The sequence below is a fragment of the Oenanthe melanoleuca genome, chromosome 2 (genome assembly GCF_029582105.1).
Source record: "Oenanthe melanoleuca isolate GR-GAL-2019-014 chromosome 2, OMel1.0, whole genome shotgun sequence".
NCBI lineage: Eukaryota > Metazoa > Chordata > Aves > Passeriformes > Muscicapidae > Oenanthe > Oenanthe melanoleuca.
The window spans coordinates 100,334,426-100,361,316 of record NC_079335.1 but is presented as its reverse complement, the minus strand read 5'-3'; the positions used below and the strand labels follow the sequence as shown (position 1 = coordinate 100,361,316).

At 35.5% G+C, this 26,891-nt stretch overlaps 1 protein-coding gene across 19 annotated transcripts in view; it reads left to right on the top strand.

Annotated features, from left to right (window-relative positions):
- CLASP2 (cytoplasmic linker associated protein 2) overlaps window positions 1–26,891 on the top strand; it is a 150,896-nt gene extending 124,005 nt beyond the window's left edge. For 12 of the 19 annotated variants that reach the window (XM_056485334.1, XM_056485333.1, XM_056485343.1 and 9 more), the window contains 13 exons: window positions 3,144–3,307; window positions 3,997–4,075; window positions 4,231–4,281; window positions 8,833–8,976; window positions 12,638–12,781; window positions 13,129–13,235; window positions 14,321–14,474; window positions 15,035–15,263; window positions 19,432–19,625; window positions 20,378–20,506; window positions 22,153–22,359; window positions 23,514–23,630; window positions 24,655–26,891. In XM_056485334.1, the coding sequence (XP_056341309.1) occupies window positions 3,144–3,307; window positions 3,997–4,075; window positions 4,231–4,281; window positions 8,833–8,976; window positions 12,638–12,781; window positions 13,129–13,235; window positions 14,321–14,474; window positions 15,035–15,263; window positions 19,432–19,625; window positions 20,378–20,506; window positions 22,153–22,359; window positions 23,514–23,630; window positions 24,655–24,741 (1,806 nt within the window). In that variant the 3' untranslated portion in view covers window positions 24,742–26,891. The remainder of the gene's footprint in view (window positions 1–3,143; window positions 3,308–3,996; window positions 4,076–4,230; window positions 4,282–8,832; window positions 8,977–12,637; window positions 12,782–13,128; window positions 13,236–14,320; window positions 14,475–15,034; window positions 15,264–19,431; window positions 19,626–20,377; window positions 20,507–22,152; window positions 22,360–23,513; window positions 23,631–24,654) is intronic. The other 7 variants (XM_056485341.1, XM_056485337.1, XM_056485346.1 and 4 more) reach the window with 1 other exon arrangement.

Here is a 26,891-nt window from a genome sequence, read left to right as displayed (position 1 = left end):
CTAATTTGTGTGTTTTTATCTTTTTCCCTTTTTTGTTGTTTTGTTTTGTTTTGTTTTTGTTTCATTTTGCATGCTGTCTCCTGTGTTGGAACTCTCTTTAGAGAGTAAGTTGGTTCAATATTTGTTGGAAGCCTAACCTTACTTGCATGGATGTGCAATTAACCCCTTTTCTCTCTTTTTCTTCCCCAAAGAGTTCATGCAGTGTCAAGCCTTTTACAATCATAAAATGCTGTGAACAATTAGTAAAATGTGTGTTAAAGTTTCAAGATGTGCTTTATCTACTAATTAACTGACATTGTTTGGTTATGCATTCCTGCTTTATATTGTGGTGGTTGGCACATCTGAAATAATTCACTTTAGATATAGATCAGTTATTTCCATATCTGTTTTTTTTTTCCCACTGTCAAATTATTATGAACTTTAGCTTGAGGTGATTGATTTCAGAATTTTAGGCTGCACCATAAAAATGGAAACTGCAATTTTTGCAGTATCCACATACATTCTTCAACATATAGGTGATTGAGTTCCATTTTCCATTCCAAACTCATCTTTTGCCTTAAATGCTCTTCCAGCCTTCTTAAATTCTTCATGCTGATACAAAATGATATGTTTAGTATTTTTTTTTAATGCAACAAAATTACTTGGCTTATTTTTCTCTAGACATTCTCTGTGGTAAATCTAAAATGAAACAAATCTTGAAAACAAAGCTGAGTCCTTAGTTATGTGTATTTTTAACAGCTAAAATGTCAGCAGGAGATCTTTAGAGTACTTTTGTAACAGTGAATCATAATTCACTTTGTAATGATTTCAATTTAAGCCACTTTACAAGTTTGAAGTGTCATAAGAAATCCATATTACTCTACCCAAAGTCAGAGCTTGTAACCAGTTTGTTTGGCCTGCCATGTTTTAATGGAAAGGCCATGTGTGTCAGTGTCTGCAAACTCAAAGAAACAGTGTAGGTTTAAATTCTTCTGAGCTATATAGTTCAACTTGAAGGATTTTGTGAGACACCCTCCCCCCCCACACTTACAATGTAATCTTCATAGCACCAGAGTTTGTTTTCTTGTTTGCCTAAGTATATTTTCTACCTTACTTTGTGAAAGCCAAAGACTTCATATTACAACACAGAAAGTGCATACTGGATTTTGCCTCTGTCTTATAACCATGGCTGCTGCTTGTGAATCCACAAAATTATGTATTGTTTTAGTTTAGCCCGAGATAGAAGACGTTTCCAGTCCTGCACAAAAAGTGTTGTCCCACTACTGGAAGGGTAATTTTGAAACCTCAGACTAGAATATAGATCTATACAGACAGCACAGAAATTGGCAATTTTTTTTCCCCCATAATTTTTAATGTAATTTGTCCCAAAAGAGAAGTAAATTAAAGTAGCTCTTCCTGATGGGCTTTTTATTGAGTAGGGGTTTATATTGTTCTGTTTCTAACACAGATTTTCAGTATTTAAGATATCTACTAAAAATTTTTCCCAAGTCTCCAGTAGATCATGAAAGAATCATAAAATATCTGGTTAAAAGGGAACCTCAAGGATGATCTGGTCCAACCTTTCCTGATACAGTGAATCGGAATTTATTTTTTATTTCTTGTGTAAATTTGAAGGCGCTTCTTTAAGAGATACTTCCATGGATTTTTTTCACTTTATGGTGTGAATTTGCTTTCCCTGACTTGATGATCAACATAAAAAGCAATTGAATTTCCTCAGTGAAGAAGGCGTGCAGCAGCATACTAATTTGCATCAGTGCTGTGGAAGAATACACACACAAATAGTGTGTGCAGCTGTGTCAGATGTGATCACAATTTGGGGTTTTCCACTCTCACAGAAGCAGCAGAATTTGGCCCAATGACAAGGCAGGTCAGCTGCAGGAGGGTGTGGGTTTCCAGCCCTTGCTCTGCACCAACCACTTCTACACCCATGCTGTAAATACTCAGCAGGCAATATCTGCCCAACCCCCTTTGCACCACAGCAATACTTCTGTACCCAACTCTTTGCTGGAGTGTATGTTGTGAAGGAAATTCTGCTCAAACACCCATTTTTCTTGTCAGAGAAACTGGAAACACATGGGCTACACAAGTATAGAGTATATACATCCTGATTTCACTCTTAAGTCTGGAAAAAAAACTGGTGAAACATATTAAAAGAGCACTTTAAACCAAGTTACCTATTTGTCACACCCTCCTTGACCCCTTCCCTCCAAAAAGCCCTTCTTCCTGGTCTGAGTCCAATAAAAAAATACATTGTTTTGGTTCTTTTGGTTTTGTTTGGTTTTTTTTTTTTTCCTAATGCAGTCTTTTCAACATTATTTGTTGAAAAGAAGACAATGGATATTGTTACGAAAGTACTTCCTTTGTTTTAAACACCTGACAATCTGAAATCTGTTGTGGCTTTTTTCCCCTGCTGTGGTGAATAATTTTGTGTTGGGATACCTGCAATAGCAGAAGCAGCTTGTTCTGTTCTATAAGTATTTTGTGTAAAGGAATTGGCCAGCTGACATGATTTTGCAGTTTTTAGTAATAAAAAATATTTTATATAATATAATATAATATAATATAATATAATATAATATAATATAATATAATATAATATAATATAATATAATATAATATAATATAATATAATATAATATAATATAATATAATATAATATAATATAATATAATATAATATAAATATTTAGTAAAAAAAATATTTTGCTAAAGAATTGTAGCAGCTTTCTTGGTTTTAAAGAGAAGGTGTGTTTGTAGTCTTTGAGGAATGTGACAAATCAACTTAATGATAGAGCTTGAAAGGGTAAAAAATAAAGTTTTACTGGAAAAATTGAGGTTGCGCCAGCCATCACAGTAAGCATTCCTTTTCTTGACGAAACTGCATGGAATACCTAGTTGTCAAACTTCTACAGAAGTCAGCTAACATTTCCAATGTACTCTTATATCAAAATCCTATGAAAAAGCAAGGCAGATTTCTTTCTTTTCCTTTCTTTTTTTTCTTTTTTTCCCGCTTGGCTGCAAAACACTGCCTTTCTCTGCCTCTGATTCCCTTACTGCTTTCTTCGTTTGTAAGTTCAGCATACGTCAGTGTCGTTCCCTCTTCTGCCCCATCCTACCCTCTTTCCATCTTCTTCTGCCTTTTAGGTGTTCAGTATGTTTTTGGAGACACTGGTCGACTTCATCCAGGTCCATAAAGAAGATCTGCAGGACTGGCTATTTGTACTGCTGACACAGCTGTTGAAAAAAATGGGTGCTGATTTGCTTGGGTCTGTACAAGCAAAAGTTCAGAAGGCACTTGATGTCACAAGGTAATGAGCTCTTAAGAAAGTAACAATAATGTAGTTGTTAGCTATTTTCAAGGTTTTTTGCTGCTTTATTTTTTTTTTGTTCTGTTGTTTGATACCTGGAAAAATGCACAGTTCATAGCAGATCTTGAAACTTTAGTAAGCCTTGTTGCTTCAGCATTTTGGTTCCATAAAATGACTCTTAATTGAAAGGGTTTGCGTCCTCCAATTGCTGAACAATTAATATGATACTACTTACCTAATTCCAAAATGTGCATCTGAGCTGTGTATGTTTGTTGTGTCACCTTGTGTTCAGTGATGTAGGAATTGTGTTTGAACTTCTTTATTTTGCTGTAAAAGTTTCACTGGAATATTCATCTCTGCATCAGCACCGACTTTTAAGGAGTTACGGTAATAATGGATTTGCTTTCTGTCTTCCCTTCCTTCTCCCCAGACTTCACTAACAGCCTGATTTAGAATCAGAATTCTAGCATATCATTATTGTGTCATTCTGCATTACTTGCATTATCGATTCTAGCTATAGCAGGAATTCCTTAAATCTTGTCCTAAACATGCTAGGTAAATGTTTCTGAAAGGTCAGATACAGTGGTAACTGGTAGCAATTTCAGCTTTGCTGAGAAGGGTGAGGGCTTATTTGGTGCCTCTCAACAGTTCTTAAAAGCGTAACTTAACATTATTTTGTTTGTTTACAGGGAATCTTTTCCAAATGACCTCCAGTTCAGTATTTTAATGAGATTTACTGTTGACCAGACCCAAACACCTAGTCTGAAGGTAAGAGTTTTTAGGCTTGCTTTGCAAGTAGAAATCATCATTAATAGAAATTTGCTTGTCTTAATTTTGAATTTGGATTGTAATTTTTGTTTTATGTAAAAACAAAGGAAAAAAAAGGTTTTCAATTAGTGGATTTTGTTTTTATAAACTTTCAGACAGTGAAGCCAGCACTGCAGGACCAGCTTCGCTCTTTTTGGAGCTCAAAGGTTTTTGTCTGAATTACTGTCTTTATTCTTAACCGTCTGTGAAACTCTTACAGTATTACCAATAATTTTTAATCATTTTTGAATGCATTGTATGCTGCTACTAACCTTTGCGGGAAACTTTAAGCATGTGGATGCTCAGTTTTAAACAAGATATTAGTATGAAAATGTTTGCTGCAAGAGAGATCTAATAAAAACACAGTACAGGAAAAATGAGCAACAAAAATGTGGCTGCCTAACATCAAGCTGGTTATGCAAACTCACTCTATCAAGTCTTTTCTAATTTTATGTTTGTGATTTCCCATCCTTGTTTGCCTAGTTAATATTTATTTTTTCCTGTGTTCAGCCTGATAGGCCTTGAGTTATTTTAAATTATTTTAATATTAATCTGAACTTGAGTTAGTATATTAAAAATCAGCTTCTGTGGTGCACTCTACTTCTCTGAAAGCAATGTGTAGCTTTACAATTATACACACAATTTTTACCTAAGAATCTGTAATCTATAGACCTGCTAGCACGTCTGAAAAGTAAAAATCTATTCTCTAGTACATTTGCAGTTCCAAAGAGTGTTGATTTTAGAACAAATGCATCAAATCCTAGGAAGATTTATAAGTAATGAGAATGGGGAAATAACAAGCATGTGATACCTGGCAACTTCCGCTCTATCATGCACGAAATATTTTTACTCAGTTTGATACTGCACAAGAATATGATTTTACTGGAATTATGTTGAACCTGAAGTCACATGAATATGCCTTTTTTGTCTACAATACAGTAAAACTTACATTTTTAAGCTTTTGAGGACAGTTGATACGTTGACCACTATTGCTTCGTAGAGCTGTGTTAAAAAGGGACTGCTGTCATTTATTGAAGACAGCAAATGAGGTAGTAAAAATCTGTTGTTTAAATGAATCCTTGGAACACATTGAGACTGGTTTTATTTTACTTGGTTTTCCTCCCTAGGAAGGTGAATTTGATGGTTGAGATGTTCTTTTTCCATACAGTAGTGTATAGCTGTTAAAGTGCATTTCAAAGCTGAGAATGTAGATTTTGAATGAGACGTGGACATCTACTAGGCTGAGTTGGGACTAAGTTCAAGATTATTCCCTAAATGACCTAGAAGGAATTCAGAAATATGAAATACTTGATGGAAGACATTCTGAAAATAATTTTGAGAGGGAATTCTGAAATCAAGATGCTAGTAAAAGTTATCTCTTTAGAAGAACACCTCTCAGTTTAAAGCAAAATCAAGGGTATTTAGAATGAATTTTTGAGACAGTAAATTATGTAACTGTTTAAGAGAAGGTAAGCTTTTTTTTTCTCAGAAGAAAGTGGCATCTGCCCCCCAGTTCCTTTTATTGTGGTAACTACAACTTCAGGATTCAGACAGTAAAGTTATTGGCCACAAATCAGAAGTATCTATTTAATATCCACATTATTGAGTATTTTGCCTAAATCCCATCTTCAGTGCACCCAGATAGAATAATTAATATAATCAATTGAATAATTGATGTGATTAAAACCCACAGAATAATTGATAATCCTAGAGGATTACTCCAGTTCCTGAAGTCTTGAGCTTTTGTTCTTTGATAAATTATTATCTCATTGCTTTTCTTCTAGGAATACTGAGAAACAGCATTCACTGTGACAGAAAAAAGTCAGAGAAGGGATTTTCAACATCCCAAAAGGTGGTCAGATAGAAGGAGGGATGGTAGATTGGAAATTGGAGCTGTGCAACAATTCCCTTCTACAAATGACATTTTCCTCTGGTTTTCACATGATAGTAATAAATAATCCTGATCCTTTGGAGTAAACTGTCATTGTCATTCTTACACTTAGAAAGACAGCTAGGTCTCAGACAATAAAACTTGAACTTTTAGAGTGGCCACAGAGGTGGATTTTGATAGCTGGACAGTAAGAAGACCAACTATAGAGAAGACAGAATTCTACTGACCTAATCCCTGGAGGATACAACTTAGTGTACTGTGCTATCTGTCATACTTCTGCAGTCATTTTACACTTAAGTGTGGTGAATTGCTGGGACACAGTTTAGAGGTGCCAGATGTATGTGTCTGTTTTGGTCAGATTTTTGGATGGGCTAAGAGTCAAATGTTCTAGGTAGGATATTGTCTATTTAGCTTATTTTTGCAAGTGCAAAACATATGGTTTCCAAAGGATAGGTATTGTCCTGAAATACACTTCCAATCATCACTTCATTTTTCTTGGGTTTCATACCAGCCACAGTGAGGAGTTGATGTAAGCATTGTGACCAAAGTTCAAGTTTCTGAACTTCTTTATTTTGAAAATACTGATTTGTTGACAAAGGTTTTTTGCCACAGTTGATGAGAAGATTTTTTTTTTTTTAACCTAAGTCAATATTAAAATTTCTGGATTTAAAAACACGCTGTGTACCACAGATTTGCAACTATGAGAGAGCCCTTCAAAATTTATCCTTAGTGTATATTTTAGCCATTTGGTTATATAATGGCACAGGCAATCACTCCTAAGCGTTCAGTAACTTAGACACAGATGCCTGGGATGTGGCAGTCTGAAAGTGACAGTAGTGAATACCTTCATAGAGAGTGGTTTCAGCTTAACACAAATATTCATTGTAAGAATTCTGGAGATGCTTTCATTGCAGTCCAGAACTTTTTCTCTCAGAAAGACTAAATGCTTTATTGAGGAGTGAAATAGATTGTTAAAGTGAAATAGATTAGTCTTTTTATTTCTAAATTTCAGCTCTGTACATAGTTACGGGAAATATTGGAAAAGATACTTCTAAAGTAATTTGCTGCTCTTAGAGAGTTTTATTTCAGCATGGGATTTTTAGGCTGTAATAATACTGGCTATTATATCTGACCACAGAAAGGTGTAGCCCTTACAGAATTTATTTCAAAAGCAATTAGTAAAAAATACTTTTTTTTAAATAGCTGTCAAGTTTAAGTTTGGGAATCTGTCTCACTGTGAAAAACTCTATTAGTGAGAACTCATTCCGTTCATCTTCAGTTCAGTGCTGTTCTGTTTGAGAGCCTCCATCTTTGCAGAAGTCTGTGCAAGTTCCTCAGGAAGCAGTTCAGACACAAAATAATCCTGCTCTCTCAGATACAGTACTTGAGAGTCTTCTTCATTGGGAGAAATGCCTCTGGATGTTACAGTCCTTAACAGCAACCTTTTCAAGTCTTAGATTTATTTAAATCCTCAAGAGTCAAATGCGGTGGTGTCACAATGGTTTCCCTACATAATCTAGAAATGTCAGTTATAGCTTTAAATTTGGAAAGCCATGTGACCTAAGGTTTTTTGCTGCAGAGATGTTCATGACTTTATTCCTTGGAAAATTGCTAGCAAATAGTGTGCATTTGTGGATGTTGATCTGCATAAGATGAAAGCCTTCAGCTGCTGCTTTGATATGACTTCAGGGAAGTTGAGCGTTAACAGCTGCTTTGAAAATGAAGTATTCATTATTAATTCCTGTGTGTATGTCAGTGCATCTTGAGTTTTTAATAGCTTGCAAGTTTTATGACCAAGAGAAATTTCTAAATTACTTTGCTCAGAACAGTTGTATTACAACCCATGAACAACCAGAAATACACCCAGAACTGTTTTTCTCTCTGGTTATGATGGACATAGGTCTCCCCCTCCTGCAGGTATTTTTGGTTCGCTATAATTACTAGTTTACTAGAAATTACTTGAAATAAAAGCAGCTAAATCTCATAGATGTCTTTCATTGGCAGATTGGGTGACAAATTTGAGGCAGTAGAAGATGAAGAAGTAAATATTTTAGACATATACAGGCATAATAGCCCTTTGCCCGAACTGTGCAGTGATGCAATATTGAAGAAACAAGAGGGAGGCTGCAGTCTGGGATGTACAAAACAGGGATTCTGCGTAAAGAGTAAAGCAAGGTTGTGGAGTAAGAGAATGATCAGATAAATGAGGTAGTACAGGAGGTTTTCTGTCCTCCTGGTAAATCCATGTCTCTATCATCTAAATATATTCAAAACAAAGTGTGCATGTGACCATCTTAAGTCTTTCCTAGAAATTCTATTCCATACATTTTTAGTATTTAATGGGAAGATTCCTGTGACTTTTTTCCAGAGACTTTGACTTCTCAGCCTGATGTTTTATGAAAAAGCACTGAGTGTTAATTACCTGATAGGAGGTAGTAAGAAGTGATAATTGGTTCATCAGATGATTTTCATTTTTTATTTAAGTACTTGAAAAACTTTCTAAATAATTCTGAATGAATCTTTTCTTCATTTCTTTTTTTTTAAATATAAGCTTCTGCATATGCAATGATTTATGCCTCTTAGTTGCTAGCAGTGAAATGTAAGATTTCTATTAGTATTTGAATTTCTGTGGAATAACTTCCTTCTTCAAATGTTAAATCCACTTGTAAATTGTTTTATTACAGAAATATTTATATTAATGCTGAAAACATGTGTAGTTTAATTGGAAAAAAAATCTTGTTTTAGGGAATGAACGCTACTCTGTGAGCTCAGTTGTTCTTGCAGCACACGATTTTTACTGTCCACCTGACTCTGTTTCTCTTTGCAGGTCAAAGTTGCAATCCTGAAATACATTGAAACTCTTGCGCAACAAATGGATCCAGGAGATTTTGTAAATTCTAGTGAAACTAGGTTAGCAGTGTCTCGGATTATCACCTGGACCACAGAACCTAAAAGTTCAGATGTTAGGAAGGTATGTTTGTTAATGTGTCCTTAGAATTGCAGAACATTACAGGTAATTAAGAATATATAAGTAAAAATTTTAAATTAACATCTCAAAACTCTACATTACGGTTGTGTTTTTATATATGTTAATATGTTGAGATTCTGTTCCATAATGTATCATTCTTTATTGCAAGTACTGTGTAGTGCTAAAATCTCTTCAGTGGCCATTTTTTGTATAGTTTTAATATTATTCCAGACCACCCTCTGTGATACTAAATAGCATATTTGTAACAGAAGTGGGTGGTGAATTTGGTAGCAAACTCAGTCTAATATCTGTTGGATTTTCTGGAGTCCTTTATTTTTAACAACAGATATGTAGTTAGCTGTTGAATCTTGGACAAAGAAAGTTTGTGCTTTGATAAGGTAGTATCATACACTTATTCTTGTAATGCTGCACTTCCAGTGCAAACCTCCCGTTTCCACATAATGATGTGAAGTGAAAAATAACATTTGTGAGCTACATAGATATAGGCGGGATATAAATAACCATAAGAAATGTACTACTGCAGTCTTTGGAAAGGGTTTCTAAACAGGACTTCACTTGCAGAAAGCAAAAAATCTTTTCATTTTATATGCAGTTTGATGGAATAGTTTTATTGCTCTGACGGTTACAGGTCATGCTGTGTAGTTGCCATTTCCAGCATGTTAACCCTACAAAAATGTTGTATCTTATATGGTTGCTCAGTGCAACTGTCTATGACACAGAGAGCTAACTCTTCTCTCTTTTTTTCTGTCTATTTCTGCAGTTTGAAAAGCTGCAACAATTCTTTTGTTGAGATTTGTTTTCCTGCTTTCAATTAAGTTTGAGTTTTGGCAGCTTCATCTTTCCTGGAAAGAGCAACTTCCTTTGTTTAGGAGGGATGTAGGAGAGAATAGTAGGAGCTGTCTTAAAAATTGCAGTGTGAAAAAAAAACCAAAAATAAAAATAACTTACAAGACTTCTTACTCTCTAGAATGTAATACATAATTAAATAAGCACCAGAAAGTTTTTCTATTGGAGGGACCATTTTAGTCATTCGCTTCTTGTAAAACGTCATGAGTTTGAGAAAACAAATAGATTACATCCAGTGAACTTTTCTTGCCTGGGTATCATGTTCTAGTAACATATAAGGAAGCAGGGGGAGAATTGAAGCAGCACTATCTTCTAAATCAGTGAAGTTTTATTACTAAGACACGTGGCAAGCTGTCCTATCCGATGGTTCATAACGCTAATTAGCATTTTTATGTCAATAAGTAACTGCATCATGGAAAGAATTACTGGTGAGTTAAATCATCTGGAACACCTTAATTATGTAAATTGGACTTTATTTTTTCTTTCCATAACACAGCTCTTTGAGGCAAGTAACTGCAATAATCCTTTAGCTCTTGAAATTAAAATTTTGCCAATAAGAAGCCAAAAAAGTTATTCTGATAGTATAAAATATTTAATTCTCTTAACAGTCTTCTCAACTTGCTATCACAGGCTTTTTAATTTTACTTCGTTTAATGAGCTTTATAGCACTTCGTGTGATTTCTTTAAATTAAAAACTTTTTCTAAGTAATTTCTGTATAATTCATGGATTTGGTTTTTTCCTTAGCAAAAACAGTTCCAATGTTAAGTATTATGAAAAGTCCTAGTTTATTAGTCTGAAATTGAGCACTCTTAGGGTAGTTCACTTGACATGGTACTTCTTTCTGGAAGGTAAAATTCTATTTCAGAACTTCGATTTCTTCTAAGATTAGAGTGCTTCTGGAAAGAGTTTGAGTCTGTTCTTAGAAATCTTCTAAGAAGAAAGCAAAACCAAAGAAATATTTCTAATCCTTATTTCAGTCTTTTAAAGATGATCTCTATGTGAGTGAATTTACATCTCAGGAGAGACCTTATGCTGGGGAAAATAAAAACCTCTTAATACTCTAAAACACAGGGTTTCTTTGGTAAGGAAGAGAAAGAAAGTCAGTAATTGCATTGAAAACCTTCTGCAAGTCAGTACCAATTTTGATACTTCAGGGAGAGCTTAATTTTAGGCAGACTTGATGGTATCAGTTTGTATCCTGATACAATCCTGGACTTCCTATTGTCTTCTCTTAATAGCAGCTTAAATAGACTGTATTTCAGTATACAGTATTAAGGAGTGGAGACAGGCTAACCAGAAAGTGGTGATTCCCAGACCTGTGCTCAGCTGCTGGATTTATCTTGATTTTGCTTTGTGTCAATTTTCATTAAAAGACTGACTATTAAAAATTACAAGGACAACAGAAACATCAGACAGACTGCAGAGGACATTCAGGGGATCACTTGAAGGCAAGGCTATTAAATGGAGGAGGAAATAAAGAAAAAAAGTCAGAAGTATGCAAAGATAATTTGTAGCAATCTGACATGATAGGTTTTTTGTCATTAATACTGAGATGTGTGCAGGTGTGTGTGCTCATACCTTGGCTTTCCAGTTTCAATTTAAAAATGCTACAGTTTATTGCTCTGGAAGCAAATGGAGGGAAATGTCTAAAAGAATTTTCTAAACTACTTGCTTGGAGTGTGTTGGTGGTTAAGCAAACTGTCTAGCATGAGGCACTGGTGCTTTCCAGTGCGTGGCAGACCTCGATGGTGAGCTACCTATGCTACACATGGTTGGTTAATCATACAACCGCAGTCTTTTGCTACAAAGAAGTAATTCCTGAGAACTTCCTCCAGATCTTTTTTGTGCTTGTTAGTTTAGTTGCTATGTTGACAGGTGTATTACACTATCCAGTGAATCTTTGTCAGACTGTGCAAACATAGCTTAAGTCATTCAGTCAACAATTCCTGTACTAGAGGGAATCCAACTATCCAACTATTGTAATTTACTGTGTTGCTTTGTCAGTAGAGTAAGCTCATTTTTTTTGTTGAGGTAAAAAAAGCCCCAACATATGTAAAATATGCTGTAGGATGAAGGTGATGGTAACAATGAACTAATCAAGTTGAGAGTGTGGAAGGTGACATCCAGTCCAAACTACCCACAGTTTTCATCTTCAGAATTTGTAGTCAGCAAATTTCATTGCCAATTATGTTGGCCTACCTTTTAGAAAGGTTGAAGGAAGCACAGGCACTAACTAGTTTGGCTGTAGGGTAAGTTATAAGGAGTATCAAGTGATCAGCTGTGATCACTACTGTCTCATTCTAGATTAGGGTATCTTGTTTGGTTGGGTTTGTTTTAATTTCTACAGTGCTAACTGTTCCTTTTCAAGCAAGTGTGTTACCATCTGTAATTAGGACTTGCAGAACTCAGTAGAAAGGATTACATGCTTGAACCTGCCTGGTGTGTTTCATTTCTCTCTCTAAATTTTTTCACCCAAACCCTTAACCTCCATTTTGCAAATTCTTTTTTTTTTTTTTTTTTCCCTGAGTAAGGATGTGGGGCTAGGGAGGTTGAAAAGTGTATTTCTGAAAGACTGCTTGTTACAATGATAGTTGTGTGCATGAATTTATCAAAATCAGGAAGTCCAGCTTACCAGCAATTGTGAATTGCTTTTGTTCACATCTGTTAACATCTTTATTTGAGCTTGATCAAGACTTGACTCACATTTTGTGATTACCACTCATTATAGCATCTTCTGCTGATAAAATTACTTTGAAACTCTAAATAATGTCTTCAGTTTGTGTTTTCTTTTTGTAGGCTGCACAGTCAGTGCTGATTTCACTTTTTGAGCTCAACACTCCAGAGTTTACAATGCTATTGGGTGCTTTACCAAAAACATTTCAGGATGGAGCCACAAAGCTTCTCCATAATCATCTCCGGAATACAGGCAACAGTGGTCAGGTATCCACACGTCTATTACTCTTCTTTCTGAAGTTACTATGTAGAAGCCTATCTTAGTAGCTCTCTATGGAATCTCTTTTCTTTTTCCTCTAGAGTTACCGTTTCTGTGTTTCTTCCAAGTGACTTCATAGGTTTGAATGAGCTTCCTAAAAGTAGTTTATCTTGTACTTTCTAATTTCAAAGTTACAAAGGATTAAAGTTACTCATAATGGGTTAGATGATCCAGGAATTTACTTGAAGTTCTTTAAATGTTCTGGGCACCAGAAAATAAATATAATAATAAATGTAATAAGTTAAAAGGGAAGCTTTTAGTCCTACTAGAATATCTTTTCTCACCTCTTCTCCAGGGATCAGTGGGAAGTCCTTTAACAAGACCTACTCCACGCTCCCCAGCAAGCTGGTCAAGTCCTCTCACTTCCCCAACCAATACATCACAGAACACTTTGTCACCAAGGTAATGTAGGCTGGTGGTGTTACAATTCCACATCTAAGGCTTATAACACATTATATACACATTATAACACATCCAAAGATGTAACCCCAATAATGAAACCATGGGCAAAATTTTGCACAAAATAACAGATGCTCAGAAATAATCCCCCTTCTGCCATAGAATGGTAGTGAACTGCTCAGCCTCCCAGAAGGGTCTGACGTGCTGGCCTAAGGTGGGAAGGGGCTGTACATCTTGGAATGCAGATGGATTAGCAAGAGAATGAACCAAAGTGTGCTTCTCTAACAAGTGTCAGAATATGTCATCTCATGTCATGGTTTAACCTCAGCTGACAGCTAAGCATCACACAGCCACTCAATATCCCTGTGGTGGGATATGTGGGGCAATCAGAATATAAAAGAGAGAAAAATTAGATAAAGACAATTAGGTAAAGCAAAAGCTGCATATGCAACCAACAGACAAGGAATTTACTATTTCTAGTGGGGATCACCCCTATGGGAACAACCCTGTTTCCAGCACAAATCCAAAGCATAGCCCGATACCAGCTTCTATGAGAGAAGTTAAGTCTATTCCAGCCAAAACCAACACACTGGGTCGTCAAACCAGGTGTAATATTGGGGAGATTAAAGAAGTAACAGTTAACAAATGTTTTTATAGTAATGATGTTGTCAGCAAAGTAGACTTTGTAATTTTGCTTTTACCAGTCAATTTGCTGTTGAGTTTTATCAATGCTTCTTACAATAAGTCTTTTTTCAGAATAAGAGGATGGTGTAAAAATTCCAGTTGTTGCACATTCAGCAGAGTAAAACAGAGCAGAAGTTTGTTTCTTCAGGCAGATACTGTTACCTAATGTAGCCTTTCACTTGTTTACTTTCAGTGCTTTCTGAAACAGGGTAGTACACTTACTAAGGCATGCCATCATACAATTTTGTATTGTAAAGAGACAACTTTCTTAATGTATTTCAAGACAAGTAATAATTTTAGTAGTATTTCCTGAGTCTCTGTAGTTGCCTGCTAATGTGATTTAAAAATACAGAATGACAAAATAAATCCATCTTACTTCCTATGTCCTTCTCCGTGGCTCACAGTGCATTTGACTATGACACTGAAAACATGAATTCTGAAGATATTTACAGCTCTCTTCGTGGAGTCACTGAAGCCATCCAGAATTTCAGTTTTCGTAGTCAGGAAGATATGAATGAGCCTGTAAAACGAGATGCTAAAAAAGATGATGGTGATTCGGTGAGTATTTAAACTCAGTCTATGTTAGTATCAGCAAACTAATCTGGTGTCTGATGACAGATAAGAAAGCATCTGTTTCAGGAGGTTTATATTCTTCTTAAATTGGGCATTTCTCCTGAATTACTTAGGAACTTTAGAAAAATATGTTCCTAGTCTTGAACTGCATTTTATTTTATTTTATTTTGTACATAACCTGTGGCTTGTTAAGATGCAGTATTTAAGACTCCTGTTTCTGTGGAACTTTGGCAGTTGAACTTGCCACGTATATATGCTTAAATGCTTTTTTAATTACCTTGCATCAGACATGTAATATAAAATACAACTGTTTCTGGCTTATTATTTCTTTTGGACAACAGATACTTTCCTTTGTATTCTGGGTTTTTTTGAGTTTTTTAAGGAAAGCAACATTTAGTGAACTAAGACTTCTTATTTGAAGTCTAGTTTGAAAATTCTAAGCATTTTGAAATTTGTGAGGTTTTTGCTGCATAAATGAATTAGCAATGTAGTTAATGGTGTAAGAGTGTATTTCACATGCTGATGTGATACTTCCTCTTCTGCAGATTTGCAGTGCTTCTGGAATAGTGGATATACGAGCAGGAAGTGGTGTGGGTGATACAGGTCGGACAGCTCTGGATAACAAAACATCATTACTCAACACGATGCCTCCCCACTCCTCGCCACGCTCACGAGATTACAACCCATACAATTATTCTGATGGTATCAGTCCATTTAATAAATCTGCTTTGAAAGAAGCCATGTTTGATGATGATGCAGAGCAATTTCCTGATGGTAAGATTCAGATTACATACTGTGCTAGAAGAAAAATTATGAGATTTTCTATCTTGGAGTTCAGTTTCTGAAGTTATTATTAGAAATATATGTATCACTTAGTTGAGGGGGTTTTACAAGTGCTGTATTTTGAATTAGTTTATTTGTTAGTCGTCTCTTTGAGTTACATTGTTGGATTACCTGGTATTTCTAGAGACTAAGGGTAAAAATGAAGGAAATGCTGAACTATGTTCTATACTTCTAGTAGCACATCCTGTATCAGTATTGGCAGTATAAATTTACTTATCAGATTGTTGTATGATTGAAATTTAAAGCAGGAGGGTGGAGAAAAGATTTACAACAAGGAAGTAAAACTGAATCAAGCCAGTTTGGGAATTAGGTGAAAGATTAAGTATTTTGTTAGTAATATATTTGTATTTGAAACATGACATTAGCATTTTCTATTGACTAAACATTCTTTTTAAATTAAACAAAACAAACCAGCTTTTTACCAGGAAGGTGATTCATGTTAATCTAGGAACATGGGTTGCTGTTTAGCAGGCTTCCATATCTTCTTTATGATATTTCTCCATATATCTTTGGATAAATTTTTTATCTGTATATTAAGAAGGTTCCAAAGGAACGTTACTATCGTTATTTTAATAAACAGTCAGTGGTTCTCATAATCTGTTATTCACTGTTGTTCAGCTATAGATTAAGTTTTTAAGTAAACACTTTCTTAGTAGCAAGGGACAAACTAACCATCTCCCTTCTACCTCTTTTGCTTTTGTCATTCTGCAAAACATGTGTTACAGAAATTGTTGAAAAACAAAGTTATTTTTGACATGGTGTTTTATTTACCTATTCTGTAAGTTGGCTTTAAGTCTGCATTGAATCAAAATAAAATCCAAGTATGGTGCATTTTTGTTTTTTCTTACATATCATGAAGAAGCACATAGAGTAGCCAAATATCTTCTGAAAAAGATGGAGGGAAAAACACTGTTTTACAGATCATGTCATGTACATACTTAAATACCTTTGCCATCCACATACAGAGCCAGGTTATGTTTGAGATTCTGTATTAAGGGCTCTTGTTTTACATGGGAGAAGCCTTCTTTCTACCTTCTGACAACTTATTTTTGAGTATTGCATTAAACCAGATGTAGTTTGTGCTGTGCCAGCATGATCCAATTTTGTAACAACTCATGACTGGCTGGAGTGAAGCATCCCTATCCAGTATTAGTTTGTCCTGGTTGGAAGAATAGTGTAATGCATTATTTAGGTCTGCTCTTTAATGGATCTTGATGAAGTACTTGCTTTCCTTCCTGTGTTGTTCACCTTCAGTATTTAGTTATATCATGCACATTCTGTCATTTGTGTGTTACTTTCAGAATTTCGTCTGGGATTATTATATATTAAAAAGTCTGCAAAACACCTTGTATCTACAACTCTTCTGTTGCAAGTCACACCATGAACCTGAAGGGTTCACTTGACATTAGATACCAGTTTTTGGAAGCTCCACAGAATTGCTGCTTGTTCCTGATACAAAATTATGTTAGTACTGGATTCCCAGCTGTCCTGTCATGCATTACTGACAGAAAGATGTGGAAATAAAAGGCTAGATGGGAAAGCCTTAGCTGCTCATACAGTCCTGTCAACAGCACTGGGGCAGGAACATGTATTCTACAGATGGTTTGTCTGGCAGTTGAAAATTTTCAGCAGAGGAGATGCCACAGTGTGCCTCGCATGACTCACATTTGAGTGTTTTGCCTTTCTTACAGTAAAAAGGTTTTCAAAGTAACAGCCTAAATCTTCCAACCACTTGCACTTCGTTTTTTTCCCTGAGGGAAATGCTCTTTATATAAAGCATAGGGAAGCCTGGCTCTTTAAGTCACTTCCAGACTCCTTAAAAGCAGTTCACAGTCTGTCTGAAAAACTGTGTTCTTCTCCAAAGAAGCTTATTTATTTCAGTTTATTTCCATGAGTTGCACTTTCTGAACATTTTCCTTTTTGCCTGCCACTTTGTATATGGGCTTAAGATTTCTGCTTCTGTCTTGCCTTATACTTGGCATATTTTTACTTCTAGACCATTCTTTTGATTTGACATGATAATTTTAAATTCTTACTGTTCTCCAGAATGTTTGTGATTATTCCTAAAGTGATGTCATTTACAGATTTTCTGAGTTCACTCCACATTCCCTAGATAGCACAGAACCAGGCTCTGCACACATCCAAGCAAGGACATCACTCATTTCTCCTGGATTAATAGAAAGCCGTTTATAATCCAGTCACCTTGCAAGTTTTGCACTTGCTTTGTTTGCTTTTTTGGACATCATGTTTGCATAGTTTTTATATCAAAATGCTGTGAGTGGCAGTATGAAAATGTTTCCTAAATTCAGGACACACCTTTTAACCCTCTGAACTGTTTATCCTGTCAAAAGGATGTGATTTGATTGGTTTGAGAAGAGCTGTTCTCCATCCATTATTTACCTTTCTAATGTATATTTTAATTCAATCAAATGAAGGATAAATGGCATCTGCTTCTCTTCATTTGTGTTTTGTTTCCTTTCTGAAAAAGAAATTTTGAGAGTAGACTTTGAATGTGACTTCTATGCTTCTCCATTCTTTTCTGGAGAATGTTTGCAAATGAAACACTGGGTGCTAAGTCATACAAAGGAAAGGGAAAAGGCAAGCTGTAAAGGCACATCCCTCTTGGTTATCTTCATGTTTTCCAGTTATGTAGTCCACTACTGGAGCTTCTTTCATGCATGGACATGGCTATTACCTTCCCCTCTCTCTAACCCTTCGGTCTGTATATTTCAGGTGATACTACAATGAAAATACCTTAAACAGATAAATTTAAATGAGTAGTTTTGCTAATAAAGCGTCAATATGCATTCCCAAATAGGATTTGCTATACCTATAATGCAAGTAGGATTTGCTATAGCTATATGTAAGTTTGATAGAACAAGTGTAATAGCCAGTAAAAGTAATGATCATGCTTCCATTAAAATGGTTGTCCATTCTGCTCATCTGCTTTAAATAATAACTCACCTAATGCAATTTCAGTCTATTCTTTAGTCAAACATTACTTATCTATTAATACAGAGACAGCAGAAGTGTTTGTAGTTTGCTTTCAGGTGCTGGTGCTCCTGTTTATTTATGCAAAACAGAATGCAGGTAGGAATGTGAGGTTCAAAACCAGCATGATTTTTACAGTAGCTGATGTGTGATATTAAAATATTTAATTCTGTGGTATTCAGCTTTTACTATTTTCTTTTTACAAGTGCTTTGTACAGCATTTGTAAGTTACAGTACTGAATATAGTAATACAAGATGTTCAAAGGTTGTGGTTTCTCAGTGTATGATACAATTAATTAGTTATGGAGGTTGTATTTCATGTGTTAGTTAGTACATGCAGTCATTTCAGGTAAGGTGCAATGCATTTGCATTGTATGACAGAACTTCCAAATCTTTGCCTTAGGAAAAAGCAAATTTTCATTAAAATTTTCAAGTTTTCATTAAGACACCATTTTAAAGTTCTTTGACTGTTTGCAGATCACTCTGTTTGCAGTCCAGCGTTTACAAATATACATTGTGTTACTAATGTGTTTTTCCATTATCATGGAATCCTTTCTAATCAAAACTAAAATCTAGAGCCATGTCTTAATGAATTGTTTTTGTGATCTATGGGACTAATAACCCTGTTTTGCCTTTATTTCAACTCTTTTGTACCACGAACCATTGTACATTTTTCCCTTGTTTGTTTTAGCAACCTAGCTATTGTGGTGGAATCAGGACTTACAAAAGTCTAAATAATTCTGTAATACTAACAGAGAAAATAAAATTTGTCATCTCGAATAGAAAGGTCGTATGGGAAAGATGGCCCTTCAAGAAAAGGATTCAGAGTACTTAGTGGGTACTGCAAGCCTAAAAACTCTTGCAGTCGACTAGCCTGCAACGGGGTTTTTGCGCACTCATTGTAGAGGTTTGGGAGGATTGTAAGCTTGTTCAGCAGTGTTGGCTGTGCTGAAAATGTAGTAGCCCAACTGCAATTCTTGCAGGCAAATGTGGGGAAACAAAAGCGTGCTCAAAAGAGAGCCAATCACACTAGAAAATATCCTTTAGTTGTACAACAGACACTAATATTTATTTACGATAATTGTGTTTGTGTATTCTTTCTTGACAGAGCCTCCCATGGACCATTCTGATCTTGTTGCAGAGCTACTGAAAGAGTTATCAAACCATAATGAGAGAGTTGAAGAAAGGAAGGCTGCCCTGTATGAGCTCATGAAGTTAACTCAGGAAGAGTCTTTTGGTGTTTGGGATGAGCATTTCAAAACAATACTACTTCTGCTGCTTGAAACGCTTGGAGATAAAGAGGTAAATTCAGAAACATCCAGTTATGAATCTTAACAAAGTACATGGCTTACTTTCAGTAGCTTTGACATTTGTATGAGTTGTAGAAAGGGCACAAATCCCAGTTAGTGGTGGAAAAACAAACAAAAAAATGGAAATAAAAAGTGATACTTCTCCAGGATTCCTATTTATTGATTCTGACACAGTAGATTGAATGAAACATTTTTGCACTGAGATTCAAAGCTTATCTGTTTATTGCCCCTGAATGTATCAAAACCTCATGTTGTGGCAAAGCATTTAAAAATTTATTTCTCAAATACTGTAATGGTCATTGTGAAGAGACTGAGTTCTGTGTAATAGTTCTTTGCAAAGGCCGTGTTCCTGAAATTACTGAGGATCAAAAAGACACCAGTTCTTGTGTTTGATTTTTAAAATAATTGTAAAAAGAGAAAGTAAAGAACGCATTTGCATGATAGTTTTATCAGCCCTTGTGTTGGCAACTTAACTTCTGGGTAACGTAGATAAGTCAGATTAGTTTAGCAGTGTGTTTAGGATATGTCACCTGAATTTTCTGCAAAAAAAAGAGATTGAAGAGATTTTTTTTCCCACTTCTGTTTGTTTATGCTAGATTCAGACTGTGTATGTGTAAAAAGTATAATCTGTTTTTTTTTTCTTTTTTTCTATTATTAAAGACTTTTACAGCAGCTGAACAAATGTTACAAGCATATGTCTATTTAAAGATGCATAACTCATTTATTTTAATATTGAATCTTTAGCATGCAATTAGAGCCTTGGCACTGAAAGTTCTAAGAGAAATTCTAAGAAACCAGCCAGCAAGATTTAAAAATTATGCAGAGCTCACAATCATGAAGACATTAGAAGCGCATAAGGATCCTCATAAGGAGGTCAGTAATCAGTAATTTTGTATATAAGTTATATATAAGTTACAACATATTATTACAAAATGAAAGAGCTGTCCAGAAAATGCAAAATAATCAGTTCTTACTGAGGAAGTATTTTTTTTAATAACAATGACATTACTAGTTAACATGAGTATGGAAGAAGAAAACCCCTGCAGTTCTAAAAGCTCTTGAATGGTTAATAACATCCTCAATAACAATTGCCTTGGGTGCCATTCCACAGAACAGTGTAACCAACATTGTCTCATGGCTCCTTAAGGAATAACTGAAAGGTGCTTCTTCCTTGTTTGACATCTTAAGCCGAATATAGGTGATATAGAGATCTAAAATCAGCTTTTGGATTTCAGTGAGATTTGTGGTTGAGAGGTGAGACTAAACAAGAAAAGGAACTGTCAACCCTTTCCATTCTGCTCTGTTTGATAGCATGGCTTTGAAGGTGTTATGGGAAAATGCATGGGAATATGTCAGTGGTGGCAGAGGTGCTAGTGCCAGGAATAGGGAGGGGATTCAGGAGAAAGGTAAATGTAACCTTGCTCAGAGTTAATCTGTGATGCCTGCATACACAGTAAAGGACAATGCATGTAAATATAGGAAACACAGATACAGTAACGAGCCCAATATTCAGCTTCTGAAGTTAGTGTCACTGATGCTGTGGAAATGTTTATTACTAAATGAGTACATCTTCCCCATGTAAGGGCACTTCGTGGAATATACTGTGGAGTTTAAGCTTTGAAGTTGACTGTGATTCCTCCCATCCCATGACTTCATCACTCATTTGATACTTGTTTATCTTTTTCCTGTGCTGTCTGGATTTGTTTCATACACTGTATTTATTACAGTGTCGTTTCCTCATTGTTCCTTCTCTGTTCCTGTGCTTTTTTCCCCTCTCATCTTTTCATGTGTTAGGAGTGAGAGAGTAAAGGATGGAGAGAAAATTTTGGAGGTTTTTGTAAATCACTGTGTACAACCACTCATTTTGTACAGTAGTTTCCCTTGTTAGATGGCAGATGCCAGCACACTTATGAGAAGATCAGATGTTAATTTCCTCTGTAGTGCCCTTGTTGTGTTTTGCGCTTGTGTACCTGTTGAAGTCCTACCTGATTGTTCTTGTTCTGCTTATTCTGCATATTCTCCAGGCTTAAAGTATTCTCTTGTCATAGTTTCTTTCAAAATTGTAGGGGAAGAAAAACAGCTAGATTGACTTCTACAATTAGCAATCTAGATATGTCATTAAACACACCTTTAAAATGAAGGTGCAGACATGTTTTATCAGTGATCGCTGACCTAAAAAGCAATAACAAATGACAACACAAGAAATTACAGGTTTACAAAGGTGGTGATATTTCAATATGTAGTTGGAGGGTATGGACAGTACAGAAATTTCAAATCCTGTTAAACAAGCAAGTTTGAAAAACTGATGTGTATTACCAAGAGCATAGCAGCCATGGAATATTGGGAAAAATTGTGGTTTTAAAAAATAATGTCCAAGGGCTGGACTCTTTACATATTTCTGTAATATCACAGAGGTCTTGATAGGAAATTTTTCTGCTCAAGACCATTACTGCCAGAAAACAGACCGCAGAGTAAGAGTCTCATATAAATAATTTTTCTGTGTCTTTTTCTTTCAATAGGTGGTGAGATCTGCTGAAGAAGCTGCTTCCATGCTGGCCACTTCCATTAGCCCAGATCAGTGCATCAAAGTTCTCTGTCCAATTATCCAAACTGCAGATTACCCCATCAATCTGGCTGCAATCAAAATGCAGACAAAAGTTATAGAAAGAGTATCTAAAGAAACCCTTACTCAGCTTTTACCAGAGATTGTGCCAGGTCTAATCCAGGTAAGGAGAGAAGAAAGAAGAAAATAGAGGAGGAAAAGACCAAAGATTAATAAAAAGAAACTGTATAAACATAAATTGCAGAGATTTTTAAAAAATAGTACCACTTCATTATTTTGAAGGATTTCACTTGTCTGATAGTTGATGGCTGCTTTGACCCAGAAATACCTTCAACACTGGGAACAATCTCTTTGGTTAGCAGGGAGCTAAATTATAACCCTGAGTACTCAGGGAATCTCAGTAGGATATAAAAGTCATGGTTATAGGTAAGCTTGGTAGGTACTTTTGGTTCTAAGATAGTTCTTCATTGTTTGTACCTTTTTCCCAGTTACATAATTTGATGTGAAATTGGCCATGTTTTATTTGTGTATAATTGTAGGGTTTTATCCGCTGAAGCTTTTGGGAAGCAAGAGGAAACAAGCAGTTTTATAAAGCTGAGTAAAATTAGAGGGATATCTGAGTTTTCATTTGTCTTTAAAACTGAATGTTTTTTTACCAACTTTTTAAAGGTCATATTTAGAGCCAAAATACATTTATTTACTTCATGGGTCAGGACTTTGTGGAGTTGGCAACTGCATTGTGCAGATTTCTGTCTTTAATGAGCATGATCCTCTCCTACATCTACAGGAAAATAGAGGCAGAGAAGGTCCCTCTGGGAAGGGAATCTGAGTGAGATAGCCAGGCATGGAGTGATAGAAAACTGGCAAAAGAAACAAAAATCATTGAAGAATGAGGTGGGGGTTAACAAAAGAATCTTTAGCTATTAAGAGAGTTCATTCAGAAAGTCAGGAAGCTCTAAACTGTGAGTGGTCTCTTGCTTTAAGTAAACACCTGTATAAAATAGAAGAGTTCTCTTATGTGCTCTCATATTGCCTGGCAGCAGCTCTGTTTCCAGTGTAACTTATGAACTTAGGACTGTGTGGGTTTTAAATTCAGCTTGAAAAATGATTATCAGTAGTGATTAATAGGCAGCCTGCTTTTTAACTGCATGCTCTGTATTTGTGTCTGGTTTTTTGTTGGAATGCTTCATCGGGCTACACTGGCTATTAGTTTACCATAGACTTCAATGTATTTATTATAGTAAATAAGTAAATAGCTTTCTGGGGCTTTTAATCATTAACTGATAAGGTATTCATGTTAATTTTATTGCTTTCTAGGGTTATGATAATTCAGAGAGCAGCGTTCGTAAGGCATGTGTTTTCTGCCTTGTAGCCATTCATGCAGTAATTGGTGATGAACTGAAACCACATCTCAGTCAACTCACTGGCAGTAAAGTAAGTAGAAGATATTGTTTGAAGAAATCTTGGCTCATAATTGCATCTATGAATTTGCATTTTAGTTGCCATTGCTGGAAAGTTTCAAAGCAGTGTATAATTGAACGAGAATGAGAGTCCGCAGATCTTTATTTATGCAAGTGTACAAACTTTTGCATAAAGATAATTACTGAACTATGTTTCATACTGCTTTTTTAATGCATTCAGTTACTTGTATGCTGGTAGTAGTCGTAATGGCTGCATTCAGTAGGCTTTTCCTATCAGTGTTTCTCATCTTTGTTTTCATGCAAATTCTTATTGAAAAACAAGGAACATGATATGTCCATATTACATAGAGCAGTTTCATTTATTCTTCCTCCTTGTTATTTTGCTTTCACCAGTCTTTTCAGTACCTCTAATTTGAAATAATAAGAACCAATCTAGTCCTTTTTGTTTCAGGATATTTATGACTTCATTGACATACTTTTCAAGCAGTTTTTTGCATGTAAACGGCTATATGTTAGTTATGAATCTCTTTCTCCTTGGGAGTAAAACAGGACAATTAATTTTGTGTGTCTGTGATAGAAGACAGTTCTATCTTTAAAATAGTCTCTGGCAGTAATTGTATTTAAAGTGACTCCAGACGATATTAGAAGCTTTAGTAAATACCAGCATCAGCAACTCTTGACTAGAGGCTTAAACCTGAAGATTTGCTTAAAAGAAAAAAAAAAACAAACCACTACCATATTTAGAAAAGCATTGTAATAGGAGGAAAGTACTCCATCTATCTTAATCTAACTATCTTATATCGTACTCTTCTTTACATCCTTAAAGAAGCTTGAGCACTTTCCTTGTGATAGATTTTACTTGTATTTGATGTTTTCCATTGGCATGTTATGTTCCTTTTGAATCAACTGTATAAAGTGCAATTTTGCTTTTAGGGAAAAGAAAAAGGATTAATGTCCATTTTGTTGTACAATTACTGTAATCAGTCTGTACAGTTTGCAAATACTAAACAGAATTAATTTCTGGCTTAAATTTGCAGATGAAATTATTGAACCTCTACATCAAACGTGCACAAACAGGCTCTGGAGCAGGGGATACAGCAGCAGATATGTCTGGACAAAGCTAATGAAGCTGACAAGAGTTAACCAGGTCTCCTAAAGCAAGGGCCCTCTGAAGTGAAAGAAAAATCCTTATGTGCAACTTCTGGAACTTTTTTCTTGTTTTGTTTTGGTCTGTTCCTCCCCCCCACCACCACCCTTTCTTTTGTTATTTTTCCTTTGTTTGGGGTTTAGGGTTTCTTTCTTTCACCAACAGCTGTCCTCAGCCTGCATGAGACTGTTGCAATAGAATTATTCCAAATCTAAGGAAAAACAGTATTAACATCAATTGATCAAAGCAGAATAAAGTTCTAAAATAATCTTATCCATCAGTTATCCTGTTCATAATCCTCTGTGTCTTCCCATTAACTTTTGCCAGTGTTACTGTATTAAAAAGAGATTTTTTAAAATGCTAAATAAAAAGGTATGCTTTAAGCTTCAGAAGTTAAAATAAAAATTCTGTTGCTTTTCTTCAGCTGCAGGTAACACTACCTTTTTATTGCTGTTTTGTTTGAGTATCATGTCCTTCACTAGAAACAAGAAGTGATGTGAAACAAGGCTGAACTAGTCTGAACTGCAGTGAGACTCGTTCACTGTGTTGATGGTTCATCATCTTATTTATTGCTTGTTTGGGATATTCTGGAGATTGAGAAATATGCCTATAAAAAGAAAGCTGGATTGATCCAGTTCTGTCACAGTGATATTGTTCATTGGTTGTATGTTTGTTGCATAAATAAGAATTTAGTGTGCACAGCAGAGGACTGGTACAACCAGTACCTCTTAATGTGGAAGACAGCCCTGCCAGGGCAGCACTGCCGACCTAGTGATAGTGTGGCAGCCTGCTGGTGAGCAGCTGAGTTCATGGTCACTTGATGGACGTGAACCATCCTTGTCACCTTTCGTTCTTCAAGCAGGATGCTTCAGAATGGAGTGCTCTACCCAAGCATGCTCAGTATGTATTTATCTTTATCACTAGAATGTTTCCTCTCAACCTAATTGCTGGAACAAGTAGTCTTGTATTGTAACTCACATGGGATCTTATGACAACAGTGCAGAAAACTATTTATTCCTTACCTGCCGAAAAGCACCAAGATTTTCTGCACTGAATTTAAATGGGGGGAGGGGGGAATAGTCACAAATGCTATGGATCTCGCCACCTTTTAATTTAAAGAAAAATATATATTTTGGATGAGTAGGAAAAGCTGCACCAAATTATTTGCATGGTTTTCTTGAATAGCATCCTCAAGACCCATCTGGATTAAGGTGTGGAAATGTTTCAAGGGTTTGTTTTTCCATTTTTGAAAAAGAGTTAGTATATTGTGAATAATGGTTCTTTGTATTTATGAAGTTGATAATGGAAAGAGAACAAAGATAAGTAAATGTCTCCCTAAATGTTGTCTTTTTCCTTTTTTTCCCCTTTCTTTTTTAATATAAGCAGCCAGCTAATTAAGTGAGAAAGGGGATGAAACAGTGCCCTTCCCAGGAATAGTGGAACTTTTTTTCCCTGACGTTTTTTTCTTTGACTGTGATGTTGTCTAGTTGTAGGAAGTGTATCCTGATAAGAGAGAAAATAGTGGTGCCAAGGATGATGATCTATGCTAAGCTGAAATTCTCTCTACCTCTTCAGGGTGACTAATTTTTGACTGAGCTGCTGCATATAGCACCCAGTAGAAGAACTATCTACAGAAAAATCTTTTTTTTTTTTTTTCCAAATTATCACTTAATGTGTATTCAAAACTCTATTCTTCAACATTGCAGCCAAATACCATAAGAAACTACTTACACACTTTACCTGCTAGGAACCCTGAAAAACAAAACTGAATAAAAAATTAAGTCAGATGCCTGTAGTTAGAAGGGAAGGTTGTTTTCACTTTAGTTTGAAGTGAATGCGATAGAAAGAGCTAAGATGTGGTTATTAAAGAAGTGATACCATTGCAGAGATTTATTCGGAGGAAAAGTTACAGAAATATATGTAAAGACTTAAACCCAAGACTGTCATAACTCGTCACTAGCCCTTTTTAGCAGCTACATGAAGAAAATACTATCTCCTTCTTTCCTTTGTTACGTGTAACATCCTTGTTGTTTTCTACTGTTTAATTACATTGTGTATTTATAGTTCTATGCTTACCATTGTGCATATACTGGCAATAAAATGTACATAACATTACTTAAAAGATTA